The sequence below is a fragment of the Meles meles genome, chromosome 2 (assembly GCF_922984935.1).
Source record: "Meles meles chromosome 2, mMelMel3.1 paternal haplotype, whole genome shotgun sequence".
Lineage (NCBI taxonomy): Eukaryota > Metazoa > Chordata > Mammalia > Carnivora > Mustelidae > Meles > Meles meles.
In genome coordinates this window covers 56171777-56198466 of record NC_060067.1, presented here as the reverse complement: position 1 = coordinate 56198466, position 26690 = coordinate 56171777, and the positions used below count along the sequence as shown (strand labels likewise).

Sequence of the window (26690 nt, the reverse complement as noted above, 5' to 3'; positions counted from 1 at the left end):
CAAGGTATTCAAATTAACAAAGAAGTCAAACTCTCTTTCTTTGCAGATGACATCATCCTCTATGTGGAAAACCCAAAAATCTCCATCCCCAAATTATTAGAACTCTTAACAGCAATTCAGTAATGTGGCAGGATACAAAACCAGTGGACAGAAATCAGTTACTTTCTTATACACTAACAATGAAACTGTAAGAAAGGGAAATTAGAGAACCAATTTCATTTACCATAGCACCAAAACCCATAAGATACCTTGGAATAAACCTAATCAAAGAGGTAAAGGATCTATACTCAAGGAACTACAGAACACTTATGAAAGAAATTGAAGAAGACACAAAAAGATGGAAAAACACTCCATGTTCATGGATCAGAAGAATAAACATTATTAAAATGACTATGCTGCTCAGAGCAATCTAAACTTTCAATGCCATCCCAATCAAAATACCATCGGCAGCTTTCAAAGTGCTGGAACAAAGAATCCTAAAATTTGTATGGAACCAAAAAAGAGGCTGAATTGCCAAGGATATGTTGGAAAAGAAAAACAAAGCTGGGGGCATCATGTTGCCTGATTTCAAGCTTTACTACAAAGCTGTGATCATCAAGACAGCATGGTACTGGCATAAAAACAGACACAGAGACCAGTGAAACAGAGTAGAGAGCCCAGATATGGACCCGCGACTCTATGGTCAGCTAATCTTTGGCAAAATGTCTCTTCAGTAAATGGTGCTGGGAAAATTGGACAGCTATGTACCATTCTCTTACACCATACACAAAGATAAACTCAAAATGGATGAAAGACCTCTATGTGAGACAGGAATCCATCAAAATCCTAGAGGAGAACATAGGCAGTAACCTCTTCAACGTTGGCCACAGCAACTTCTTTCAAGACACGTCTCCAAAGGCAAGGGGAAAAAAAGCGAAAATGAACTTTTGGGACTTCATCAAGATCAAAAGCTTCTGCACAGCAAAGGAAACAATCAACAAAAGAAAGAGGCAACCCACAGAATGGGAGAAGATATTTGCAAATGACACTATAGACAAAGGGCTGATACCCAAGATCTATAAAGAACTTCTCAAACTCAATACCCAAAAAACGGATAAGTCAAAAAATGGGCAGAAGACACGAACTTCTCCAAAGAAGACATACAAATGTCTAACAGACACATGAAAAATCATCATTAACCATCAGGGAAATTCAAATCAAACCACATTGAGATACCACCTTACACCAGTTAGAATGACAAAAACTAGCAAGGCAAGTAACAACAAATGTTGGAGAGGATGTGGAGAAAAGAGAACCCTCTTACAGTGTTGGTGTGAATGCAAGTTGGTGCCACTTTGGAAAACAGTGTGGAAATTCTTCAAAAAAATTAAAAATAGAGCTACCCTATGACCCGGCAACTGCACTACTGGGTAGTTACCCCAGAGATACAGATGTAGTGAAAAGAAGGGACATAGGTACCCCAATGTCCATAGCAGCAATGTCCACAATAGCCAAACTGTAGAAACAGCCAAGATGCCTTTCAACAGATGAATGGATAAAGAAGATGTGGTCCATATATACAATGGAATATTACTCATCCATCAGAAGGGATGAATACCCAGCTGTTCCATCAACATGGATAGGACTGGAGGAGATTATGCTGAGTGAAATAAATCAAGCAGAGAAAGCCAATTATCATATGATTTCACTTACTTGTGGAACATAAGGAATAACACAGAAGTCATTAGGAGAAGGAAGGGAAAAGTGAAGGGAGGGAAATTGGAGGGGGAGATGAACCATGAGAGACTCTGGACTCAGAGAAAAAAACAGAGTTTTGGAGAGGAAGGGGGTGGGGGGATGGTGAGCCTGGCAGTGGGTATTAAGTAGGGCATGTATTGCATGGAGCACTGGGTTTTATACATAAACAATGAATCTTGGAACACTACATCATAAACTAATTATGTACTGTATCCACCTCCCACTCCAGGATATGACCACCAATCCACGCCAGCTCCTTTTCTTTGCCCTCCTGGGTGGCATGGGTGGGGACAGCACCATTTCCATGGGCCAATGCTTCCAGGAAACCATGAGTGTTGCTAATGAAGATCTCCAGATCCCAGACATTGGTCTGCCTCTGACCCCACTGGTTAGCCTATTCCTGTAAGGCCTTCACTCCCCCCCCAGGTGGGAACACCTGTTGTGAGCCTGGAGAAGTTCAGCTGATGATTCTTCCATACTGGCCTGGGTCTCTTCTGGAACTTCCTCTCAGCCTCCTCTTTGTCTCAGGCCATGTCCAGGGAGGCCTGGCTCTCAGGCAAGGTGTTTTTTAATTCTTATGATAAAGCAGATTTCTCAATCTTGGTTTTCTTCTTCACACGTTAAAATCAGATTTTTTAGCTCAGACCCTTTCTGAAAGGGAGATTTATTCCTTTCCCTCCTTGTATTAAAAGCTTCTTTCATAAATTCAGACTTCTGTTGAACACTGTCAAAGATTTACTGATGTGTTTCATTTCCAGGGGTAGCTCTTTTCGCTTTCTGTCTCATTTAAGGCATGGTGTCTTTTGCTCCTTCCAAAGAGAACTTCCCAAAAGATGAAGGCCCTCAAATGATGTGCCACCAGGATACCAGGCTGGAGTTTACTGATGTGTTTCATTTCCAGGGGTAGCTCTTTCCACTTTCTGTCTCATTTAAGGCATGGTGTCTTTTGCTCCTTCCAAAGAGAACTTCCCAAAACGTGAAGGCCCTCAAATGATGTGCCACCAGGATACTAGGCTAGAGTTGGTTCCAGGCCAGAGGGCTGAGGGCCATGGCTCACCAGTAGGTCTACACAACGACCTAACATGGGGACAGCAGTCTGAGTGGTTCCAAGCACTGGTCAGGCCCTGGCATTCAGCCACAACTGAGTGACATTTAGAAGCCAGCTTCCAACAGGGGGAGGAACCTCTACCTTCACAGATAGCCTCTGTCCTGGCTCTTCCCCTGGAAGACAGATGTCCTGGGGACTCATTTTCCCTGCGCTAAGCCCTTGGTCAGCCAGGCATCCAAGGGAATCTTTGGCTTTCTGCTGAGTTGGGTGGAATTCCTTGCCTGTTGAGTGCCTGGTAGACTCATTCATCTCTCGCTGAGCTGGAGTGGCAGGGCTCCCAGTTGGTCATATATCCAGGGGACTCTTTTGCCCTGCGGTGAGCTGGGTTGGAGGGTTCCTGATTGGAGGATTTGCATTCAGTTGACTGTCCAAGGGACTTGTTTATCCAGTGCTGAGTGGTGTTGGAGAATTGCCCCGGTGTCCCTGGCCCTCATTTATCCTGTGTTGAGTTGGTCAAAGGTCTCCCAGTCATTTGGATATACAGGAGCTCATTGCCCTGAACTAAGCCAGGTTATAGGGCTTTCAGTTGGAAGACTCCCAATTGGTGGTGTCTGGGAGACTCACCTTGCTCTGTGCTGAATTCTGTCAGTGGGCTTGCAGGTGTCTGGATGGCCAAGGGACTCATTTGCCCTTTGCTGACTGGTAAGAAAGCTTCCGGTCTGTAATGTGTCTGGGGAACTCGTCTGCCCTGTGCTGAGCTGGGTGGGATGACTTGTGGCTAGAGGGCTCCTAGTCCATCAGATGTCTGGGGAATTCATTTGCCCCATTCTAAGTGGGATCAGAGTACTCTTGGTCCAAGAGCACCCAGTCTGCTGTCTTGGTGACTCTTTGCCCTGTACTGAGTTGATTCAGAGAATTGCCCATCAGAGAAGTGTTCAGGGAATTAGTTTGCTCTGTGCTGAACTGGATCAGTGGGCTCCTGGTGGACCCAGCGTCTGGGCGACTCCATAGCCCTGTGCTAAGTTGGTTCAGAGAATTCACCCCTAATGAAGGGTTTGGGAGACTTGTTTGCCTTGTGCTGATCTGGGTCAGAAAGCTGGTGGTCAGCTGGATGTCCTGGGGATGAGTTCACCCTGTGATGAGAGGTGTTAGGGCTCCTGGTTGGACTAGTATATCTAGTGGACTCAGTTGTCTGGTTGGCCTGTGCTTTGCTGGGTTGAGGGCTCCCAGCTGGAAAGCTCCTAGTTGGTCCAGTGTCCAGACAACTTGTTTATCCTCTGTTGAGCTGGATCAGAGAACTTGTAGTACAAAGGTACCCAGTGTGCCCACTGTCCTGAGGGGACCCCTTAGCCCTATGTTGAATTGCTTCAGAGAATATTCCATTAGCCAGGGGTCCAAGGGACTTAGTTGCCTAGTGCTGACCTGGGTCAGTGGGTCCTGGTCAGAGGGCTCCTGGCTGGCCCAGGTGGAAGATTCAATTTCCCTGTGCTCTGCTGAGGTGGAGGGCTCCCTGTTAGCCCAGTGTCCAGGCAACTTTTTTACACCATGCTGAGCTGAGTCAGAAGGCTTTTAGTACAAGGACACCCAGTTGGATCACTGTCCTGGGGACTCATTAGTCCTATGTTGAGTTGGTTCAGAGAATTCCCCACTGGCCAGGGTTCCAGAGGACTGGCTTGCCTTGAGCTGATATGGATCAAAGGGTTTGTTACCAGCCAGGTATCCGGGGATTAGTTTGCTCTGCCAGAACTCGGTTGGTGGGTTCCTGGTGGGGCCAGTGTCTGGGGGAGTCCATTGCCTTGCTAAGTTGTTTCAGAGAATTCCTCATTGGTGGAAGGTCCAGGGGACTTGATTACCTTGTGGCTGATCAGGGTCAGTTGGCTGGTTTGAAAGACTCCTGGTTTGCCCAGCTGGAAGACTTGATTTCCCTGTGCTTTGCTGAGTTGGAGAGCTCCCAGTTATCCCAGTGTCCAGGCAACATTTTTGTGCCATGGTGAGCTGGGTCAGAAGGCTTTTGGTATGAGAGTACCCAATGAGCACACTGTCCTGGGGACTGGTTAGCTCTATGCTGAGTTGGTTTGGAGAATTCCCCATTGGCCAGGTATTCAGGGGCCTTGGTGGCCTTGAGCTGACCCTCATCAATGGGCTGGTCATCAGCCAAGGGTCCAGGGGATTAGTTTTCCCTGTGCTGAACTGGGTTGGTGGGCTCCTGGTGGGCCCAGTGTCTGGGGGACTCTATAGCCCTGTGATAACTTGATTCAGGGAACTCCCCACTGGCCCAGGGTCTGGGGTACTGGTTCACCTTGTACTGATGTGAGTTGGAAAACTTGTAGTTGACTGGATATCTGGGGGATTAGTTCATCCTGTGATGAGCTAGGTCACTGGGCTCCTGGTTAACCTGGTGTCTGAGTGGACTTAATTGCCCTGTGTTCTGCTGGGTTGAGGGCTGCCAGTTGGAAGACTCCTGGTGGGCGCACTGTCTAGGCAACTTGTTTACCCTATGGTGAGATGGAGCAGAATGGGGCCTAGTGGGCCCACTGTCTTGTGGACTTGTTAATCCTATCTGAGCTAGTTTGGAGAAGTTCCCATCACCTGGATGTCTAGGGGACTTTGTTATCTAGTGATGATCGGGGTCAGTGGGTTCCTGGTCAAAGGGTTCTTGGTTGGCCCAGCCAGAAGTCTCAACTGTCCTGTGCTCTGTTGCTTTGGAGGGCTCCCAGGAGGGCGTCTCTTGGTCAGCCTAACATCCTGGGGACTTGTTGGTCCCATGCTGAGTTGGTTTAGAGATGTCCCCATTAGCTATATTTCTGGGAGAGTGTCTCACTCTGCTCTGTGGGATTGGTGTGCTCCCACCTCGCCATGTGTTTAGAGGATTAGTTTCTCCTGTGCTGACCCTGGACACAAAGCTCCAGCTCAGCAGAATGTCCAGGGGATCCTCAGGACATGCCACTGACTTCCCTGTTCTGAGTCAGGTTATGATCCCAGAGGACTAGAGGGGCTCTGCCTGACTGGGTGAGGGTCCATTGAACTGTGATTCCCAGAGCCCCCCACCTTCCTGCCAAATGGGACTGAGTAACTGGGTGGTCTGACCAGCCCTGCAGGGGCACCTGGGTCCAGGTGGTGCTGAGTGCTGGTATAAGGACTCATGAGACGTCAGAGAGGGAGAAAAGTAGAAGCGTACATGAAGTGGACTGAAAGGTGTGGGCGAGAGGATGGGGCATGACCAGTCGGAGAGAAGCTGCCATTAGCAGGAACAGAGAACCCTAAAGAGTACCCCAATCATAGCTGCTGGGTACTGGGCTTTTCTAACAGCCACCATTCATCCAATGCCTCCTAAGCGTATCACTGCGCCCCAGCCAATCACCAAGGGGCTCTCTGCTTGGTCTTGCTTCATGTGGCCAATCACCAGGTGTTTCTCACTGTGGCCAACTTGACGTCATTGCCTGAATTCCATGATTTTAAAGAAAAATATGTTAACATGTTTTGAGAAGAAACATTACTATTTGGAATGTATTTATAATAAAGCTGGTGGTGCCACAGCAAGAGTCAATGAGTAGGAAGTAAAAAATGTCACTTAGAGTCACCATCAGCAAGCATAGCAACACCAGTATTAGTCAGTACATGGGGCATTAGACCCCACGAAGGCTAACACTTCAGTGGTAAAGTTAAAGTAGTACCAGAGCAAATGCTACTCTAAACTCATCCTAACAAAGTTTTTAAAAAGTCTAGAAAATGGTATCTTTTAATAATAAAAAGAATAAGTCTGGCAAAGATGAAGCTGATTCACAAGTAATTTACCAGCTGGACCAAACAAAATTCAGCACTCAAGAAATGGTGCTAACAAAATGCAGTCTTTCAAAGTTAACATTCTTAATGCCCAGCACCCAATAAAACATTACTAAATATCCAAAGAAGCAGGAAAATGGGACTCATAACCAGGAGAGGACTCAACCATAGGTGGAAAAACCCAAATGACAGATGAGGATGCTGAAAGAGCAATTGCAAACATGCCCAAGAATTTAAAGGAAAACAAATAGAATGAGGAGAAAAGGGGAGACAATAAAGGAGGATCAAATGGAATTTCAGAAATGAAAAAATAAACCAAATAGGCTTAAAAAATTGTAGGGTGCACAAAAAGAAAAAAAAGATGAATGAACTTGAAGATACAGGAAGAGAAACGTTCCAAACTAAAGCACAGAGAGACAAGAAGACTAAAAATAAATGACCAGAGCTTCAGGGACTTGGAGGACAATATCAGAAGGAGGGGAGGTCCAAGGAGAAAATGGTCTTAAAATTTCCAAACTGGAAAAACAATGTGTTTATAAACCCACAGATCAGGACATTCAATGAACCCCAAGCAGAAAAACATATATACAAAAATATCATACATAGCATACTATAGTCAAGGTGTGGAAACCAGTGACAAAGAGAAACTCAAAGCAGTCAGAAAACAAAAGACTTATTATATGTGGGGGAATAAGAGGGGCTGCCAAGATTTCGTGAGAAGAAAATGCAATCCAAAAAGTGCTGAATGACATCTTTTTCTCTTGAAAGAGAAAAAAAAAAAACTCTGTAAATTTTGTATTCTACATCTAGCAAAAATAAAGGCAAAATAAAGACATTTTTCAGATATATAAAAACAGAGACAATTTGCTGTAAGTGGATATATTAAACCACAAGAAATGTGAAAGGGAATTCTTCAAGCCAAAGCAACAAAGACTGTGGAAATGGGAAATGGGAAAGGATAACTAAAAATTATAATATCAAAATATAAATTATATAAGAAATATTTCTTTTCTCATTTAAAATTTTTCCTTAAAAAATAACTGGCTTTTCAAAGAAATAGAAAAGCAGTGCACTGTTGAGTTTGTAACATGTGTAAAGTAAAACATATGACAGCAACTACACAAAGGTCAGGAAGGGAATAAACGGAGATGTATTGTTGTAAGGTTTGTACAGCGAAGTAATAGATACACGGGACGTAAAATAGTATTTGGTGGCAGTGATAAATTAAAGACACATGTAAACCCTAGAGCAAGCACAAGAGCACCCCTCCCAGAGAAAAAAAAGGAAAAATGGCTAATAAGTCATTAGTGAAGATTAAAAAAGGAAATATAAGAAATAAATTCAATAAATGAAGACTAGAAAAAGAAGTAAAAAGAGAACAGATGAACAAAAACAGCAAGATGGCAGAATTAGTGATAATTACATTCCCTGTAAATGGTCTAAAGGGCCCTTTAAAAAAGGGGAGAGCACACTCCCACCCCAAACCAGACGGGGAACACAATTTATTTCTATGTGATTCATTTCCCATATGGATTCGTGCCCCTTGATTAAAGCCTCAATGAGATTTCTACAGTCAGAGTCAGGCTTGGCTAATAGGTTACCAGGGTAACCTGTCACTCTGGGAGAGCCACTGTTCCCACTGACTGTGGCTCTGGATAAAAAGAGTGTTCAGCTGTTTGTCTGAGGATTGGATTTGTGTGACCCCTTGCAGCTCACGGGAGGAGGGAGGAAAATGCTTTGTACACAGCTGCTTCCTGCCCAGCGCAGGGGTGGGAACCATAGGCTCTGGACTCAGGCTATCAGGTTTTTATACTAGCTCCAGCACTCCCTGTCTGTGTGAGCTGATACATAACATCTTTCAGCCTCTGTTTTCTTATCTCTAAAATACGAACATCTGTTGGGATGCCTGGCGGCTCAGTTGGTTGAGCGGCTGCTTTTGGCTCCAGTCAGGATCCTGGGGTCCTGGGATCGAGCCCCACATATGACTCCCAGCTCAGTGGAGAGTCTGCTTCTCCCTCTCCCTTTGTGCCTCCCCCAGCTCCTGTGTGCTTTCTCGCTCTCTTTCAAATAAATAAATTAAATATTTTAAAATTTTTTAAAAATGAAATATGAACACCCATTTTGTAATCCTGTTTGGAAGATTCTTATGTTCCTAAGAATAAAGTGCTTTACAAATTATAGTGGGCGCACCCAAAAAATTAAAAATTAGAAAAAAAAGTATAGTAGGCACTAACCAATATTAACACACATGATGTCACCCCGTGCACACGGTAACTAATCATAGCCACTGTTTATTGAATTTTTACTGCATGCTGCGCATTGAACGAAGAGTTTTTATATAATACCATAAGGAATCCACAGAACAAGCCCTCAAAGTATTTATCCTTACTTTAGAAATCATGTTTCGGAGAGGTTAAGTCATACAGCTAGTGGATGCATCACAACTTCGTAGACCACAACCAGTTTGGGTCTTTTGTGAGTTCATTTATTTACCCAACACATCCATTTATGGAGTACCCACTACTCCTCACCAAGGCACAACATTACATTCCTCAGGTCTATATGACCGTCTTTCAGCAGAGTCAAAGCTGATAACGCAGGCTCTCGCATGATAAAGAGACTGTGTTCATAATATTATTGATTTACACTCCGTTCTTTCCCTAAAATACCACAGATGTTAACTTGCTTTTCCCAGCAGACATGTGGAGACGAGGCTCTGCATTCCTTCTCAGCAGAAAGCTGCCCCCTTTGGTGGGAAGTTGGAACATGACCCAGAGGGCAAGAATCTTCTCTCACATTGGCAAGCCCGATGATTAATCACCTGCATCTACCTATTATGCCCCAGGCACACACTATGCTTTGTGTTTTCACACAGATTACTTAATTTAATCCTCGCAGCTACTCCAGGAAGTGCTATTAACATCATCTGCTTTATAAATGAGGAACCTCAGTCAAGCCAGCTTTCCCTCTGAGGGGCCGGCGCTCAGTAACTCACGCGGCTCCCAACGCTGGAGGGTGGCAGTACTGGGATTTGGATCCAGGCAGTCGGCTAGGGCCAGAGAGCTTTCTTCATGTAATTTCTGTCTGGTTTTGCTGAGGAGACTTGAATGCCCTCAGTTCAGCTCTCAGAGGATACAATTCTACCTCATGTCAATGACTCTAGCCCCTACCTTCTCCCAGCCTAAGGGGTGTCCCCATCTCCTCCAAAGACCCTCCACTCCCTTGGTCAGACAAATAACTGAGATGTGCAGACAGCAGGAGCTCAGTAAGTGTCTGAGGAAGGGAAGAAGAAATACAAGAGAAAAAGAGGGAGGTAGAGGAGAGGAGAAAGAATCTGAACAGAGTTTACGGAAGGGGATCCCACCTTCTGCAGCTTCCTCCTCTCGGCCTCCACCGATGAGCGAACAGACTTGATTTCTAGCGTGTGCTTCTTCACTAAGTCTTCCAATCGCTTCACTAGCTGGTCTTTGAGATGTTTCTTCTCCTCTTCTGTCTGATGTTTGATTTTGCGAAGGTCTTCTTCATATTGTTTCTTCATATATTCTGTCTCAATACTTGCCTCTTTCTTGGTCTATAAACAAGAGAAAGGGTCTTATAAACCTGCCAGCGTGGGGTGAGGAGCAGGGCATCACCATTTCTCTTTGGTACAGAGTTTACAACATCTACACACTGGTTTTACTGCTCGTAGCACCAGGGGCCATAAAGTTCATAGGACTATAGATCTGATATTCATAACAGCCTTCACTTTATCCACCATCAGCAAAAGGCTCTTTGGAAATGTGTACCTACAGTCATGGGATTGGATATTCCAGCCCACTCCAGCGGTGTCTAAAGAATTCTTTGTTTGTTTTGATTGGGGAACAGATAGTGGAAGTCCTATGCAAGTTTCTAGTTTCCCAGGAACCAGCGAAAGAAGTGGGGAGAATTCTGCTATATTCTTAGTCTCCTAATTTCAAATGGCAGGAAGTTAGCTGGAACTTCACACCCACATGTCCACCCCTAAAACCATGGGACCTGCTGGTGCCAAGTGGCTCTGTCATAGTTGGGAACTGGCCTCTACCCGAAGCTCATTCCAGCACAGCCTCCTGTGACTTCTTCATTCCCAGGGCTGGGTCAGACTCTACCTGTGCCTCTGGGCCTCCTTTGGTGCACGGACACTCCTTGGGGAAGTCTGGCTCCTGCTGAGGATGGAGACTGCGGCCTTCCAGGTCGTTTGCCTTGCCTAGGGCTTCCTTCTCTGAAACTAGCTCCATCTTCATGTCATCTGCAAGCATAAGTTTCAACATCATTTAAAATGCCCTTGTGTTCAAGGTCTCTGCAGTCAGATACCCATTCTGCTATTCAACTCTTCTACCCCCACTCTCCAGTGGACTTCCTGCTCTGTAGCCTTCTAGCCCTCAAGCACAATCAAAGTGGTGATTGTTGTCTTTGCACAAGCAGCATCTTGAGTTCAAACAGATGCCCTGTTCTAGCTTCTTAAACTAATCATTGTCAAAATGTTTTGATCATGCTTTCCATACGTTGAAAAAAACCACTGAGCGTGTTCCTGCATACATACACAGTCAAAAGATTTAAATGTAAAAGATAAGACAAAAAATAAATATAACTAGAAATGCTCATTGTTTTCTTCCCATATTCTTAGGAGGTATCCCTATCCCACTTTTGTAAACACTGCACAAATTCCTCCACACACTTCTGGTTCCAATTCAAACCTCTCCTCCTCCACACCTTTCCAGCCCACGGTGACTTCTTTCCAGAATGTTTCATTCCCCTGGTGCCTGGGCCACTGCATGATACCAAAGGGTGCTCCAGACTATAAAGTCACTGTCCCATAAGCTCCCTGGGGGAAGAGCCCATGTTTTGTGTCTTTTCTATATCTCCTAGTATCAAACTGATCACACTGTAGTATTCAAGAACTTGCTGATGAAGGAGTTTCCTCCTTCAGAGGAAGGCACTCTGAAGTCAGATATACTCAGATACACTTGTTCTATCGTGACCCGTGGCCTTGAGCTAGCCACCTACCCTTCCTCAGCCCCATTTCTTTATCTGCATCATGGGAGACACTGACCATGCCCACTCACAGGACTACTGGGGAGACCCAGTAACATCACTGTGAAGTGATGGGAAAATATGAAGTGTTGCTTCAGTGGAGGAGAAGACAGTACTGAGCCGTTCAATCATGCGGTGGGTCTAGTGAAGAGGTTTCAGGGGGCAAGGGATCCTGCTGCACCATATCTCTTAGCTCTCCACAGCTCACCTGTGGCCTGCCTGGGTTGAGCACCCTGCCTGGGTTGAGCTCGCCCACCAGGGGTCAGATGAAACAGCCCGCCCTCGCTCTGCTCTCTCAACAGTCTCAGGGTGCAAGCAGCACCAGCCAACCTGGCAGCGGCCCTTCTCTCTGTTAAGAAAAACAAAAACAAAAACCCCACAAACAAAAAACTCTCACAGTGCCTCTCACCGCTTTTCTGCGTCACGTGACACTCCTGCAGCATCAGTCTGTCTTTGGCAACAGCTAGCTTCTCCCCAAGTTTTTTTGCAGTGGTTTTCAGCTCTGAGTTCTCCTGCCGAGCCTCCTTGAGCTGCACATCCAGGTCCTAAACAGACAGAAAGGGTCTCATTGCCCTGGGGACAGTTCGCAGTGGAGACGCACAATGTGCACAGATCTGAAAGGTGGGTCAGTGCAGAGCAACCGTTCTTGTCTTTGGAATTCGGGGGCTCATATTCACCCAATCCCTACTCATCTTGATGGGCTATGTGCCTTTGGGCATGTTATTTAACATTTCGGTCGTGAGGATTAAATGAGATAACGTGCCTGGGACTGAAAAAGTACTCAAGGATTACTGATATTAGCTGCTGCAACTTTCAGAGACCGGGCTCTATGAGTGTGTGGGGTTTGTCAGGGGTCTGTGTTGTCGGTGGTCTGGCTCACCATGAAAGCCAAGTCCCAGGATTTCAGGACAGGTAAATTGTTAGGGGATAAGCAGAGCTTTAGAATGAGGCTGGCCTCAGTTAAGAAACTTACGAACTGTGTGCCTAGCAAGGTTAGTCTTTAAGCCTCTCCATTTCTAGACCAAAATTACTGTCTCTGTAAACTCTAAGTGTCGAAGCTCTCTGAGGTCCGGGACGCAGTCCGGCTTGCCATGTGTCTCCTACCTGTAGCCCCTGGTCTGGCACACAGTAGAAATTCCATAAACATTTGCTGACAGAATGTTGTTGAACTCAAGGGAAATAATTCACTTGGGCAGAAGTCAAGTGCCTTGCATAGTGCCCGACACATAGTAGGTGTTAAAATTAGGGACCGTGTTTATGATCCCATTGGAAAGCTAGCAAGAGACCCTGCTTTACCTGTGTCCTCTCCTTTAGCTTCTGGGCGTACTTCTTCAGGTCACTTATCTTGCGGCCTCTGTGCTCCAAATCCCCTTCCAGCTTCCTGACCTGGGCCTGCAGGGCTGACTCCTGGACCTGGAAGTTCTTGCGGAGGTCCGCCTCCTTCTCCTGCCACTGCCACAGGGCCTCGCTCACCGACTGCTGCATGGCCTGCCGGATGGCCTCGGTGTCCCGCTCGTAGGTGGCCTGCAGCTCCTCTGCCTTCCGGGCATAGTCCTTGCTCAGCTGCTGGTTTTCCACGCGCAGCCGCTCTACCTCCAGCAGGACCTCCCGCATCTCGTGGCCGTGGCCTGGCTCTCCCTTGGGGTCTGGGCCCTCCTGGGAAGGCCGGCCCCACTGGGGCGCCTCGTGGCTGGTCAGGTGCCTGAGCCTCTTCTCGTAGTCAGCCTTGAGCTCCAGCATCTCCTTGGAGAGGCTGAGGACCCGCTCGGCGTGCTCGGCCTCCACCCTCAGCTCCCTCTCTTTGGTCTCCAGCCTGCACGTGGCCGACTGCGCCAGCGCCTCCTGCGTCAGCCTCTTCTGCAGCTCGAGCGCGCTCTCCAGGGCCTCGATGCGCTGGAGCAGGGCCTCCTCCTCCACGCGGCCCTGTTCCTGCAGGAGCCTGGCCTTGGTCTCCGCCACCGCACTCTGCAGTTCCTCCTGGTGGGCCTCGCGCAGCGCCTCCATGCTGGCCTCCGCCTCATCCTGGCGCGTGTTGAGGGCGTAAATCACCTGCAGGAGAATCCGCGGAGCGGGTTAGTGTGAGGAGTGGGAGCGGCTGTGAGTGTCCACGTGACGGGAGCTGCTCCTCCTCGCAGCCATACCTGGGGCGGGTCCCCACCAGCCGCACCTGAGAAGAGGATGGGTGTGGAAGTGGTTTGTTAGAAATTGCCCCCAGGAGAAACCCGCGAGGAAGCAGGCAAGTGGGACAGGAGCATGGCGGAAGCCAAGTGAGGGACACATAAAGGCCACAGAGGAGATCTGTGGCAGAGATCCCTAGGGGACCTCCGGAGTGCCATGGGAATCCAGCAAAGGGCTTAATAACTCCAGTTTAGGGGGGCGGGGTGGGAAGAACACTTTGGAACAAAAAAACAAACAACGCCTGCCAAAAAACCCAACAAAATATCAGAAAATAGAATTCTGCAACATATAAAATGATTATATACCATGATCAAGTGGGATTTACCCTAGGAATGTGAAGTTGATTAAACATCTAAAAATCAGTTCATGGAATATACCATACGAACAGAATAAAAGACAAAAGCACAGGATGTGTCGATAGACACAGGAAAAGCATCTGATAAAATACAACACTCCTTTGTGATAGCAACACTGACAACCTACAAATGTATTCAAGGTGTAAGACTGTTTCTCCATAACTTCAGGAACAAGATAGGGACACTTTGTTACTGCAGAGAAGAGAATGCAGGAAGATGGGAGTGTGATGGGGCAGAGCAACCAGCCTGAGCAACAGGTAGATGTTTACTGAAAGGGAAAAACAAACAAACAAACAAAACTACAGGCATGGGGAAGAAAATAAAGAATTCCGTACTGGACAAATTAAACTTGATTGCCTTCTGGGGCGTCAGAGCAGACAAAGAAATTTCTGGAGCTCAGAGAAGGAAGCCTGAGCTGGAGATGAAGGGCATAGGGAATCAGGATAGCTTTGTTGTTTCTGTTGTTTGCTTGAGGAGAGTCCAGAGTCTATCTGCATATGCCACCCCCCCCACCACAGGTGCAGGCGTGAAGGAGAAGCTGAGGGCGGGCATGCATAAAGAACATAGGACAGGAGACTGGTGGAGCTCACCTGGCAGAGGCAAGAAGGTGGCTTCTATGCTGTCAGGGAGGATGGAGGGAAGGCTGTTCACGGACAGTGTGCTGAGCTGGAAGGGAAGTGGGAAGTGTGGGAGGTTTGAGGAGGGACAAGTTGTACTAGTTTGGGGGAAGGGAACTGTAAAATACAAGGCAACATTAAAGGCTTTGAATTTGCAGTTAGTTCTCTGCTCTGGACTCTCTTCCTTCATGTTTAGCTGAGTGAGTTCAGGGAAAGAAAAGAAGAGGGGTAGGTCTTCTCAGGCTGGGGTTTTACATGGTGATTGTGGAGAGAGGGACAGGCAGCAGAGGTGTTTTCTAGAGCCAACAATCTGGAAGGAGGGGGCAGGAGTAGGTTTATGGTGGTGACAAGGTCAAAGGTATGGTGAAAGTGGAGAAGAGAGTAAGGTCATTGGATGAGAAGGGGTCAAGAGATTGAGAAATCAAGGGGTTGTGTTGTCCCCACATGGGATGTTGAACTCATTGAAAATGACTGAAGAGGAGCTGGGCTGGTGAAGGTGAGCAAGAGTCAGGGGCCAAGCGCTCCCCGTCAGCTCCCTTGGGTGCTGAGATTAAAAACATCCTTCCAAAAAGTCCCCACCACACAGCTTCACACTTACAGACCCTTAACTTGTGTGTGTGTGTAATTGTGAGCAGTTGTTGAAGAAGGCCAAATGGCACCACTAGGGCTGACATTCGTGATGCATTTAATAGCAGTTTACCTCAAGACTGCACAACTTGAGAAAGAGGAACCTTATATCCATGATGCTGCCGAAAATCTTATTTTCACTGTCTACATGCAATCTAACTATTGATGGGTTGTCTGTCTCCCTCCCTAAAATGAAGGCTCCGTGAGAGAGGAGCTCAGTCTTCCTTGTTCAATATTGTTCATCCCCAGTGCCTGGCTCAAGGTGGACACTCTAAAAATATTTTTTAAATGGATGAGTGAATGAAGAAGAAATCAGAGCTCTGTCTTGAATGATGTAGTTGTAAAGGTATGAGATGGGCTTGACATCTTGTGAGTTCTTGGGAGAGTAAGCACTGCCTTAAGAATTGTGAATCTAACACCCTCTGATGGCAAGAACAAGGGAAGGAAGACCTCCCTCCCAGGAAGACCAAAGGAAGGAAGGTCTCCCTCCCAGGAAGACCCCCACCCCAATGAAATAAAGCTGCTGTCCCCACAACTCTTCTTTCTCATCATCCTTGCACACGATTTGGCTACCTTTGGTTTCTATGGCTTCTTCTGGCCTGCATCTAAGATTGGGTCTAGAGTAAGTGAATGCTGAAGCAGGTATCCCACTGGTTGTCATTTGTGTTAATAATCAATACTATTTTTCCAGAGTTTACTATGTGCCTAGCACAAGGCTAGGTGCTACATACGCATTCAGAATCTCAGAAAATCCTCAGAGCAATGTTGCAAAGTTGGTATTGTCCTCCCCATTCTAAGAATGAAAATTTGAGGTTCAGAGAAGTTTAGTAAGTTTTGCAAGGTCACAAGAGATAAGAAACTTTGACTAACTCTGAAACACATGCTCACAGCATGGTACAACACTTCATCTCTCTGTCCCGTTCAACCATTTATTCCTTTATGCATTTACTGCACTTCTCAGAAGTGCCAGGTTCTGTGAAGGGCACAGAACATGCTGGTCAATAAGACAACTAAAAGTTGTGACCTCAGAAATGTTTTAATTTAATGGGTGAGTCAGACAAGAATCTGTAAGGTTCCAAAACCTTGTGATAAGTGCTGTGACAGGGATCAGCAGCAGTTACTATGGAAACACAGAAGAAGGGGTCTAAAAGGAAAGAAAACTTCCTAGGAAAAGTTAGCCTTACCTACATGAACTTGGGGTGACCTGTTCCCTTTTACATGTCAACCTGCATATGGGCAAGAACAATATGACTTCTGTGTGCTTTCTCATAGCACTTGGGAGGAAGTTGAGGGCACCATAGGTTCACAATAAGTAGATCATTATGATTCTACAGCAGGTCATCAAGGATTTATGCTTTCTTTCCACAGAGTTGCTATAGCAGAACAGCCACTGTGCAGACATCACATTTCGTAGTCCTCTTGTATCTACATGAGACCATATGCCTAGCATATGCCTAGCATATGGTCTCATGTAGACCATATGCTCTCAATAATTGCCAAAGGAATATAGCCAGAGGTAGTGATGTCACTTTGGGGCCAACATTGAGGTTAAGGTGACAAGGAGGGTTAAGAAAGGGGCATGTATTTTCCACAGTCTCTTTTTCTCATCTGCAAACATACCAGAGAAGACTCAGAGGCTTTAGAAGAAGGTAGAATACAAGATGGAAGGCACCTGGGTCCTTGATGACTGACTAGATGGCCATCCACCCACCAGGAGCTCTGGCACTGATCTTTCTATACCCAAGAAATAAACTATTGTGTTGGACCTCCGAAGTCTTAGTAGTTATCTGTTCCAATAGCTACCATTACCCTAGGAAAACTCAGGAGACTCAGCACATAGACACAGGATTATTATGATTATAGGGAAAGGATACAAAGTAAGCTTGACAGAGGGAAAAGATGAACAGGAAGAGGTCTGGAGGAAACTAGGCTCAAGCTTCCAAGAGTCCTCCCCCAGCAAGTCCTCTTTCACACACACTTGCTGAATTTCCCTATCAAGGAGTTGTAGCAATATTTGTGAACGATTGTTTACCAAATAGCTGTTTAAAGACTCAGCAAGGTTTTTACGGGGGGCTAGTCAAGTAGGCAACTTCTATTGGCAATACCGAAATTGCAAACCCCCAGTAGGAAAGCAGGTGCTCAGCATAAATCACATAGTTTGCATAAGCAATTTAGGCATAGTGAGTTATTCTTAACAATTTGGGTGGTGGGAACCCTCTGAAGATCCAAGTTCCTAGATGCCAACTGAGGGCCACTTTGAAGTTTACTACTCTAGGCATATGCTGTCTTGGGCCTGCTATGTTAACTCTTTCTGTACACCCAACACCCAACTGACAAAGGTTCTCTTCAGTAGAGTCATGCTTGCACCATGAGTAAATCTGAACACGAATGGGGTTTTCATGGTGAAGAACAAAACATCCTCAAAAAGGTTATTCCATGAAATTTGGCATACTGATTCCATGAAGGATAAAATCAACTACTGGTGTTGGTGGTGATCTGGGAGAATGGAGTTCCAATATTCAACTATACCTGAAGAACAGAAAACTTGGTTGAATCACGATGCCACAAAAGCACTCAATAAAGAAAGAACCCAAATGTTCCACCCCTTTGAGTAAAACCACTATCCCCTGGGTTTTCAGGTCTATAACTCTTTCCAGAATTTGCTCATGTGAGTCTTCCCTTTCTTGTGAAAACTCTCCCCATATGCATATCCTTGAATTAACACAAGATCAGAGGTAGTGGAGATGGTATCACACTGTGGGTGGGCACACAATGTCTGAGGGCCCTTTGGCATATGTATATTTACTCATGGTGTCTTGAAATTAAAATTCTCCAAATAATCCCCAGCAAGGGTCTGCTCCAATTGTTCTGCTTGGCTGAGATCTGGCTACAGGGTTCCTGGCTTTCAACAAGTGCCAGACTCACCTCCCTTTCCCTGACACCCTTGCCCAGAAAGGTACTCCAAGGATGTTGTGTGCACAAACAAGAAAGAAAATTATGTTTTATATTTTATATCATATTATATTCCTCACCTTCTTGTAATACACATATATGTTCATCTAGATCATGATTTTTTTTTTTTTACTTAGCAGTAGATCTTGGAAACTATGTAATTCTGTACATAAAGAGATGCCTCATTTTTATTTTTGGCTGCTTTATATGCTATTGTATGGCTGTGTTATAATTTCTTTTTCTGCTTCTTACTGACAGACATTGAGTTGTTTCCCCACAGTTTTTTTTTAAATTTCACTGTTATGAAGCAAACATATTTTCTTTTTCCATTCCTGCCAGTAAACTTGAGGTCTGCTCTTTGCTTATGAATGAAATTCCGAAGCTTGGCCTTAAAAAAACCTGAAGTCTTCATAGTTAATTAATACAGAATCCTAGTGAAGAGATGGAGGAAGAGTATCCTCTCCCCCCCAAAAAAAATGCCATTTTGTGTCAAAAAATTAATTCAAAGAATTTTGAGAACTTTCAAAAGCCTCACACTTGTCTTCCTATGCAACATGGAGACATGTATGAATGTTCACAGTTGTGAACTCCTGGGGTGACTCTACTGGGACATCTTGCCTACTTTCAAGACATCCTCTACTTTTTCTACCCTCTCCACTTCCTCACTCTTGCAAGTTTTTTTTTTCCTGAGCTTGATATTTCTTTGTTCTCCTGGTCCAATAGTCTGTTTTGTTTTTTTTTTTAATATTTTATTTATTTATTTGACAGAGAGAGAGATCACAAGTGGGCAGAGAGGCAGGCAGAGAGAGAAGGGGAAGCGGGCTCCCCGCTGAGCAGAGAGCCCCATGCGGGGCTCGATCCCAGGACCCTGAGATCATGACCTGAGCTGAAGGCAGAGGCTTAACCTACTGAGCCACCCAGGCGCCCCCAATAGTCTGTTTTTATCTTAACTCCATGCTTTCCCCACTACCCTTTTTAATCTGATGGCCAATCATCTCAACTACCTTCTTTTTAAAAAAAATAAATAAATTTTTTGTTAACATATAATGTATTATTAGCCCCAGGGGTACAGGTCTGTGAATCACCAGGTTTACACACTTCACAGCACTCACCATAGCACATACCTTCCCCAATGTTCATAACCCCACCACCTTCTCCCTACCCCCCTCCCTCCAGCAACCCTCAGTTTGTTTTCTGAGATTAAGGGTCTCTTATGGTTTTCAACTACTTCTTAATGACATCCTCAAACCCCCTGCCTATCTCATCTTTATCCTCACATCCTTGGTACTCAAAATAGCAGATCAACCCAACCACCTCAACCCTTGTCAAATACTCCCAGCTAATCCTTAAGATTCCCAACCTCTGAATCACTATATTATACACCTGAAACCTGAAACTAATATAACACTGTGTGATAACTAACTGGAACTAAAATTTAAAACTTAAAATAAAGAAAGTAAAATTAAAAAAGAAAGAAATGTGATCAGTACAGATCTGAGGTCATCTGGATCATTTTTTTAAAGGATTTTATTTATTTATTGACAGACAGAGATCACAAGTAGGCAGAGAGAAAGGAAACAGGCTCTCTGCTGGGCAGAGAGCCCCATGTGGGGCTCAATCCCAGGACCCTGGGATCCTGACCTGAGCCAAAGGCAGAGGCTTTAATCCACTGAGCCACCCAGGCACCCCAAGGTCATCTGGATCATTAAAGACCTTGTTAGAATGAAAAAAAGAAAGATGTCTAACTTCATCTGTGATCTCCACGCTCACACTTTAATCAATATGTCTCATAATCATTCCCTATTCCTTTTTCCCATAGGGGCTATTCAATTCTCTACCACATTTTGTAGGTCACATCCCAAGATCTTGGCCCATTCCTACTCTCCTCCCCTACAGTGTTGTTTCTTGCTTTTTAGAGAAGGAATAGTTAAGAGCTCCAGGGCTAGCTAACCTGGGCCGGAGCTCCAGCTTTGCTGCCTCCTAGCTGCTGACCTTGGGCAGTAATTCAACCTTTCCAGAGCTCAGTTTCCTGACAGCAAAATGACATTAACAGCAGCACCAAACTCCTAGGGTTATCCTGAGAGTTACATGAGACAATGCATAGAAACACCAGATACCAAATAACTGCATAATTAATGTACCTGTCATCCAGAGAAAAAAGACTTGTATTATTAATCATGAGGTGGTAGGATTTAGTGCAGTGCTGGGACTGAAGCAGACTGGTCCAGTTAAGGAGAGAATGGAGGGCAGGGAAGGGGAGGTGATGGATGGATGCCACTCTTCCCCAAAGCTACTGGTGAAGGGAAGAGGGATAGAGCAGGTAAATGGGCAAATAGGATCAAAACAGGTGGGCAAGGGCACTAGAGAAAGGCAGATGAGAAGAATTTTTTAAAAAGGAAAAGATGCATAAAATATTTTATTTGGAACCACTGGAAAAAAGTAGAAGGAATTTTCTCCTCTTGTATAAAGTGTCCTTTAGCTTCCCTGCAGACAAAAGAAACTTATCCAACTCATCCTTCTCCCTGCGTACTTTGCACCACTTGATTGCTATGGCCCTTTTGTGTCCCATTATGGACACTTGGGTGCTAGATGTCGAAGTCACATGTGAACTTCTTCAGAGTAGGGACCTCAGGGACCCTCCACAGGCCCTTGCTATATTACGTAGTCCCAAGCTCCTAGTACGATGCCTGGCCTGATTCGGATTCTCAGAGTGTTTACTGGTAAATAGAAGGAAGACTTTGGGGGCGCCTGGGTGGCTCAGTGGGTTGAGCCGCTGCCTTCGGCTCGGGTCATGATCTCAGGGTCCTGGGATCAAGTCCCGCATCGGGCTCTCTGCTCAGTAGCGAGCCTGCTTCCCTCTCTCTCTCTCTCTGCCTGCCTCTCTGTCTACTTGTGATCTCTCTCTGTCAAATAAATAAATAAAATCTTTAAAAAAAAAAAAAAAAGAAGGAAGACTTTGTAAGGGGTGGTGAGAGATGGAAAGAACAGGATTCAGGAAGGGAGATGGGCAGGAGCAGAAGCCCTAAAGTGGGAACAGACAGGAAGGAGACAAAGATAACAATGAAAAGACTAGGTTTGGAGTCTCCACTGCCTGAGTGCAGATCCTGTTTGTCATTTAATGTATGGATCCTGATGGTATTTACTAGCTGTTTGACCTTGCATGGGCTGTCTTCCTGGGTCTCAGTTTCCTCATTTGTACAAGGGGGGAGAATCAAGTTCCTGCTTTATAGGTGACTGAAGGATTAAATGAGATATTGCTATAAGACATGTTGCATAGTGCCTGGTTTATAGTAAGTGATGTAAGAAAGATGGGGTTTGGAGCTGATGGCCAAGAAAGAATTCTTGAGACATCTTTGGTGCACAAAGGTAGTTTTATTAAAGCATGGGGGCAGGACCTATGGGCAGAAAGAGCTGCACTGGGGTCGAGAGGAATGGCTGATTATACACTTTCGAGTTGGAAGGGGTTAAGGATAGCAAAAGTCTCTAAGGAATTTTGGAAGAAAGGTTTCCAGAACCTTGAGGGAGATATCAATGGTTGAAAAAGGTCATTTATTACTGCCTAGTAAAACCCTAGTCATGAGACCCTTCACATGGATTGGTGGGCCATATATATGGGGGAGGATTCCCACATGTATCTTGGGGAGTAGAGATAAAGGAAGTTCCCAAAGGAATTTTTATACGTTTAAGTAGCCTTACAGGATCCTGGGGATTGGGCTGAGATTGCCTTTTGCTCTTAGCAAAGTATTAACATTAAGGCAGCTGAGTCCCTAGAGAAATGCCACTCTGCCTATTTCAAGTACATGTCAGTGGACTGTGGGTAGTGAGGACATTTCATTTTTCTTTTGCCTTTGTTTCCCACATCAGTAAGCACCTGATAAGACCCAGCTGTTCCTACCATGGTTGTCTAGAGGGCACTTTAAGCTGGACAGAGGTCTCGGTGGCAATGGCATTTCTCTTAAGGAAGGCAATATGGTAGGAGCAATGGAGCCAGCTGGGTCCTGTGGAGTGAAAAGGACTGAGACTTACCTTCCTCACAGCAGAGATTCCTGGTGTGCCCAGTATCTGGTTCTTTCCTTCATCCTTAAAAATAGAAGCCCTAATTTCTCCATGGGCAGTTGGCCACATTTCTCAGCTTCCCTTCCAGCCCTCAGCAGCCATGAGACCAAGTTCTGCCCGGCTGGAGAGAAGTAGACCTTCCAGGATGAGTCCCCTCTATGGCTGAGCAGTCCTCTTGGACCACGCAGTGGACACCAGAGACTAAGGTTGGCAGCAGAGTGAGCTAAGAGGAGCTGGGGTCTCTGATGCCCAGCAAGGCCATGCCAACCCTGAACTGATTCCAGCTGGACTGTGTTTGGGTTTTCTGGACAAACCTGATTCAGTTTGTGTGTATATATATATATATATATGTATGTATATATATATATGTGTATATATATATATGTATGTATGTGTATATATATATATGTATGTGTATATATATATATATATATATTTGCTTTCTGACTCTTATTTTTTAAAAATTTCTCAAGTTCTTTAACTTCTACACAGTTTCTTTCCTCTAAAACAGATATGGGTGTTTGTTTGTTTGTTTGTTTTTTTAAAGATTTTATTTATTTATTTGACAGAGAGAGAGATCACAAGTAGGCAGAGAGAGAGGAGGAAGCAGGCTCCCTGCGGAGCAGAGAGCCCGATGCGGGGCTCGATCCCAGGACCCTGAGATCATGACCTGAGCCGAAGGCAGCGGCTTAATCCACTGAGCCACCCAGGCGCCCCTGTTTGTTTGTTTTTTAAGGATCTAATAGGATTACACATCTGAGGTGTCTGGTACATCGTAGGTACTCATTAAATGTCTCTTCCTCCTCTCTTGCCACACTCTGCCCTCAGAAAGAAACATCTCCTTTTGGACACAAAATCTGCTCTTCCCACCCTCTCGGTCTACAATTGCCGAGCAGAATTGGCACAGACCCACGCTTCCCTTGGGCCTGGTGCCTTGCTTTCCTTCAGTCACCACCTACTCAACTGAAACAGCAAAGGACTGGCCTGAGCTTCCCTTATAAATCCACCTCTTCAGTAGGAGGCCAGCTTCACAATCCATCAAGGGACATGAATAATTTAGCAGCCAAGAGAAGTACCGAACCCATCCAAACGTCTTCCCAAGGGTTTTAAAAATCCACTGCTAATGGTTTCAGCAGAGGGCCTATGAGGGTCTTAGAGGTCTCAGAAGTTGAGAACTGTAGGTTTAACAAAATTATAGTTGATGTATTATGTGCACGAGATTTTGAAGAAAGTTTTCCATCAAGTTTGGCCGCCGGAGTTGGAAATGAAATAAAAAAGGAAGAAAGGAAAGAATATTTGTTGAGTGGCCAGAGTGTCAGCTTCACTGGGCCAGGTAATTGATATAGGACTTTTCAATTAATCTTTCTAATGATTCTACAAAGTGAACGTTCTCATGCGTGGCCCTATTTTGCAGATGAGGAAACTGATGGGCATCCTAACTCCACATGCACGGGTGACATAGCATGATGCTCACAAGGAGGCCTTACTGGGCCTACTGAGCTGGTTTTTTACCATAACTCCACCTCTTTCTAGCTGTGAGACCTCAAGTATGTGACTGAACCTCTCTGATTCTCACCTCATCTATGACATGGAGAAAGCAATGCCTCCCTCGTAGATTTGCTTGGACACTAAAATGACATTATCGTGAACATTATATGGATATATAATGGACATATAACATATAATGCACATTATAATGAACCAAAAACCCTAACAGCATTCCTAGCTCACAGTAAACACTCAAGAAATGCTGTCTGTTATTCTTTTTACTATTATTATTTACTCTTTTTACTATTGTTACCAAAAGCCATCTAGCTAAAAAGTGAGAATGCTGGAATTTAAACCCAAATTCTTCTGGATCCTAAGTTAAAAGAAAGAGAACAATAACCATGGTTAGAAAAGAGCTGATAATAGTCTCCTTTCAAGATTTTTTGCAGCACTTATTACATTTGCAGAATTTACCAGGCATGGTAGTAAGTGCTGGAAAAACAGAAGAAATAAAATCATTCTGTTTAGGATTTTAGATCAGGTATGGTAGATTGTATTATTTGTCCAATATTTCCCCCTTCCATCCCCTTCCTGGTCCTGGTCCTCCCCATCTGTGTATCTCATTTCCTTTTTCTTCCCTGTTGGGCTTGGCTTATAACTTGCTTTGATGAACGGAATTTGAGTGGACTTGTTGCAAACAGAGGCTTGAAATGTATTTGAGTTTCAGCTTCCCCCTTGTGCTTCTACCCTCTACACTAGAAGAATAGATTCAGGGTAGCCACAGATCCCAGAATGAGAGACACGTGAACAGTCCAGAGTCCAGCTCAAAGCCTGGCACTCTCCTGGCTCAGCCAAGCCTGGCAGAGAGCTGCCCAACAGCAGCCAATCTGAGCATGAAATAAATCACTATCATCAGGGCACCTGGGTGGCTCAGTGGGTTAAAGCCTCTGCCTTTGGCTCGGTTAATGATCCCAGGGTCCTGGGATAGAGCCCGCATCAGGCTCTCTGCTCAGCAGGGAGCCTGCTTCCTCCTCTCTCTCTGCCTGCCTCTCTGCCTGCCTCTCTGCCTACTTGTGATCTCTGTCTGCAAAAACAAAACAAAACAAAAAAAAACTTTAAATCACTATTGTCATAGGCCACAGAGGTTTTAGGGCTGTTTATAAAACAGTGTTATTGCTGGAAAACTCAAAGAGAGACTAGTAAGCCAACTAGTACATTTAAGAGGCTCTGAGGTACTTTGTTAGCAGTCTGCAGGGGAGCAGGGAAAAGCACCGAAGTAAGGGTCATACTGCTCCCATAACTCTCACCCTTCCTTCCAGCACCCTCCTTTATGCATCACCTCTATCAATGTAGAAATGTGCTGTGATTTTTATCATTAACAAAAATTCTTCTTAATCCCAGTCCCCCATTTTTCTGCACTCTTTTATAAAGACTTCACAGGTGCTTTGTTTACACCTCTTGTCACTAATTCCCCACATTCTCTTCTCTCTTGAATTTTCTCCAGTCAGGCTTCCAACCTGACCAATGCACCAAAACAACTCGGTACCGTTTTGCTAATGATCTCCATGTTGCTAAAACAATAGCCAATTCTTAGTCTCCAACTGTTCAACTTTTCAGCAGCTTGGGACATAAGAAATCACTTCCTCCTCCTCAGAGCAGTCTTCACTTGGCTTCCAGAATACATCACCCTCCTCCTGATCACTGGCCACTCCTCATTCGGCTAGTTCTTTCTTATCTCTCATCCTTCAAGTAGAAGTTCCCCATTGCTTAGGCCGCAGACTGTTTCCTTCTCTGCAGACATTCCCTAGAGATCCTATCCAACCTCATGACTTTATGCATGCTTGTTTGCTAATGATTCCCAAATTTGCACATCCAGGCCGGACTCGTCAGCTGAACGTTAGACTCGTGTGTCCCGTTGCTTACCAAGATCTCCACTTGGATTTCTAATATACATCTCAAAACCTGTTCTTCCCACAATATTCTCCATTTCAATTCATGCAATATTCTCTAACTCCCTTCTTCCAGTTGCTTAGGTCAAATTTTGGAGTTAACCAACAAGTACATGAAAAGATATTCAACACATCTCTAATCATTAGGGAAATGCAAGTCAAATCTACAATGAGATACCACCTCACACCCTTTAGGATGGTTATTCTTAAAAACACCAAAACACAAGTGTTGATAAGATGTAGAGAAATGGAACCATTGAGCATGGCTAGTGGGAATATAAAATGATGCAGCCACTGTAGGAAACAATAGGATAGTTCCCCAAATAATTAAACATAAAATTACCGGTTGATCCAGCAATTATATTTTTGGAATTTAATTTCTGAAAGAATTGAAAGCAGACACTTGAACAGGTATTTGTACCCATGTTCATAGCATTAAGTCACAATAGTGAAAAGATGGAGACCCCCCTCAAGTGCCCATCGATGGATGAATGGATAAATAAAACGTAGTATATACATACAACAAAATATTATTCAGACTTAAAAAGAAAGAAATTCTGACACATGTCATGATTTGGATGAACCCTGAAGACATTACCCTAAATGAAATATACCAGTCACGAATGGACAAATATTGTGTGATTCCTTATATGAGGAACCTAGAGTAGTCAAATCTAGAGATAAAAAGTAGCACTGTAGTTGCAGGGGTTGAGGGGGAGGTGTAGGAATGGGGAGTTATTGTTTAAAGGGTATAGAGCTTCAGTCTAGGAAGAGGACAAATTCTAGAGATATAATGGTGATGGTTGCACAATGTGAATGAGCTTAAATGCCACTAAACTGTACATTTAAA

The 26690-nt window shown here is 44.9% G+C and overlaps 1 protein-coding gene across 2 annotated transcripts in view; it reads right to left on the bottom strand.

Annotated features, from left to right (window-relative positions):
* FAM184B (family with sequence similarity 184 member B) overlaps window positions 1–26690 on the bottom strand; it is a 181459-nt gene that overhangs the window by 86117 nt on the left and 68652 nt on the right. Inside the window, exons 2-5 of one of the 2 annotated variants that reach the window (XM_045991695.1) lie at window positions 12914–13666; window positions 12027–12162; window positions 10693–10832; window positions 9933–10139 (exon numbers count right to left, since the gene is read on the bottom strand). In XM_045991695.1, the coding sequence (XP_045847651.1) occupies window positions 9933–10139; window positions 10693–10832; window positions 12027–12162; window positions 12914–13666 (1236 nt within the window). Of the gene's footprint in view, window positions 1–9932; window positions 10140–10692; window positions 10833–12014; window positions 12163–12913; window positions 13667–26690 lie in introns of both variants that reach the window. The other variant, XM_045991685.1, reaches the window with a different exon arrangement.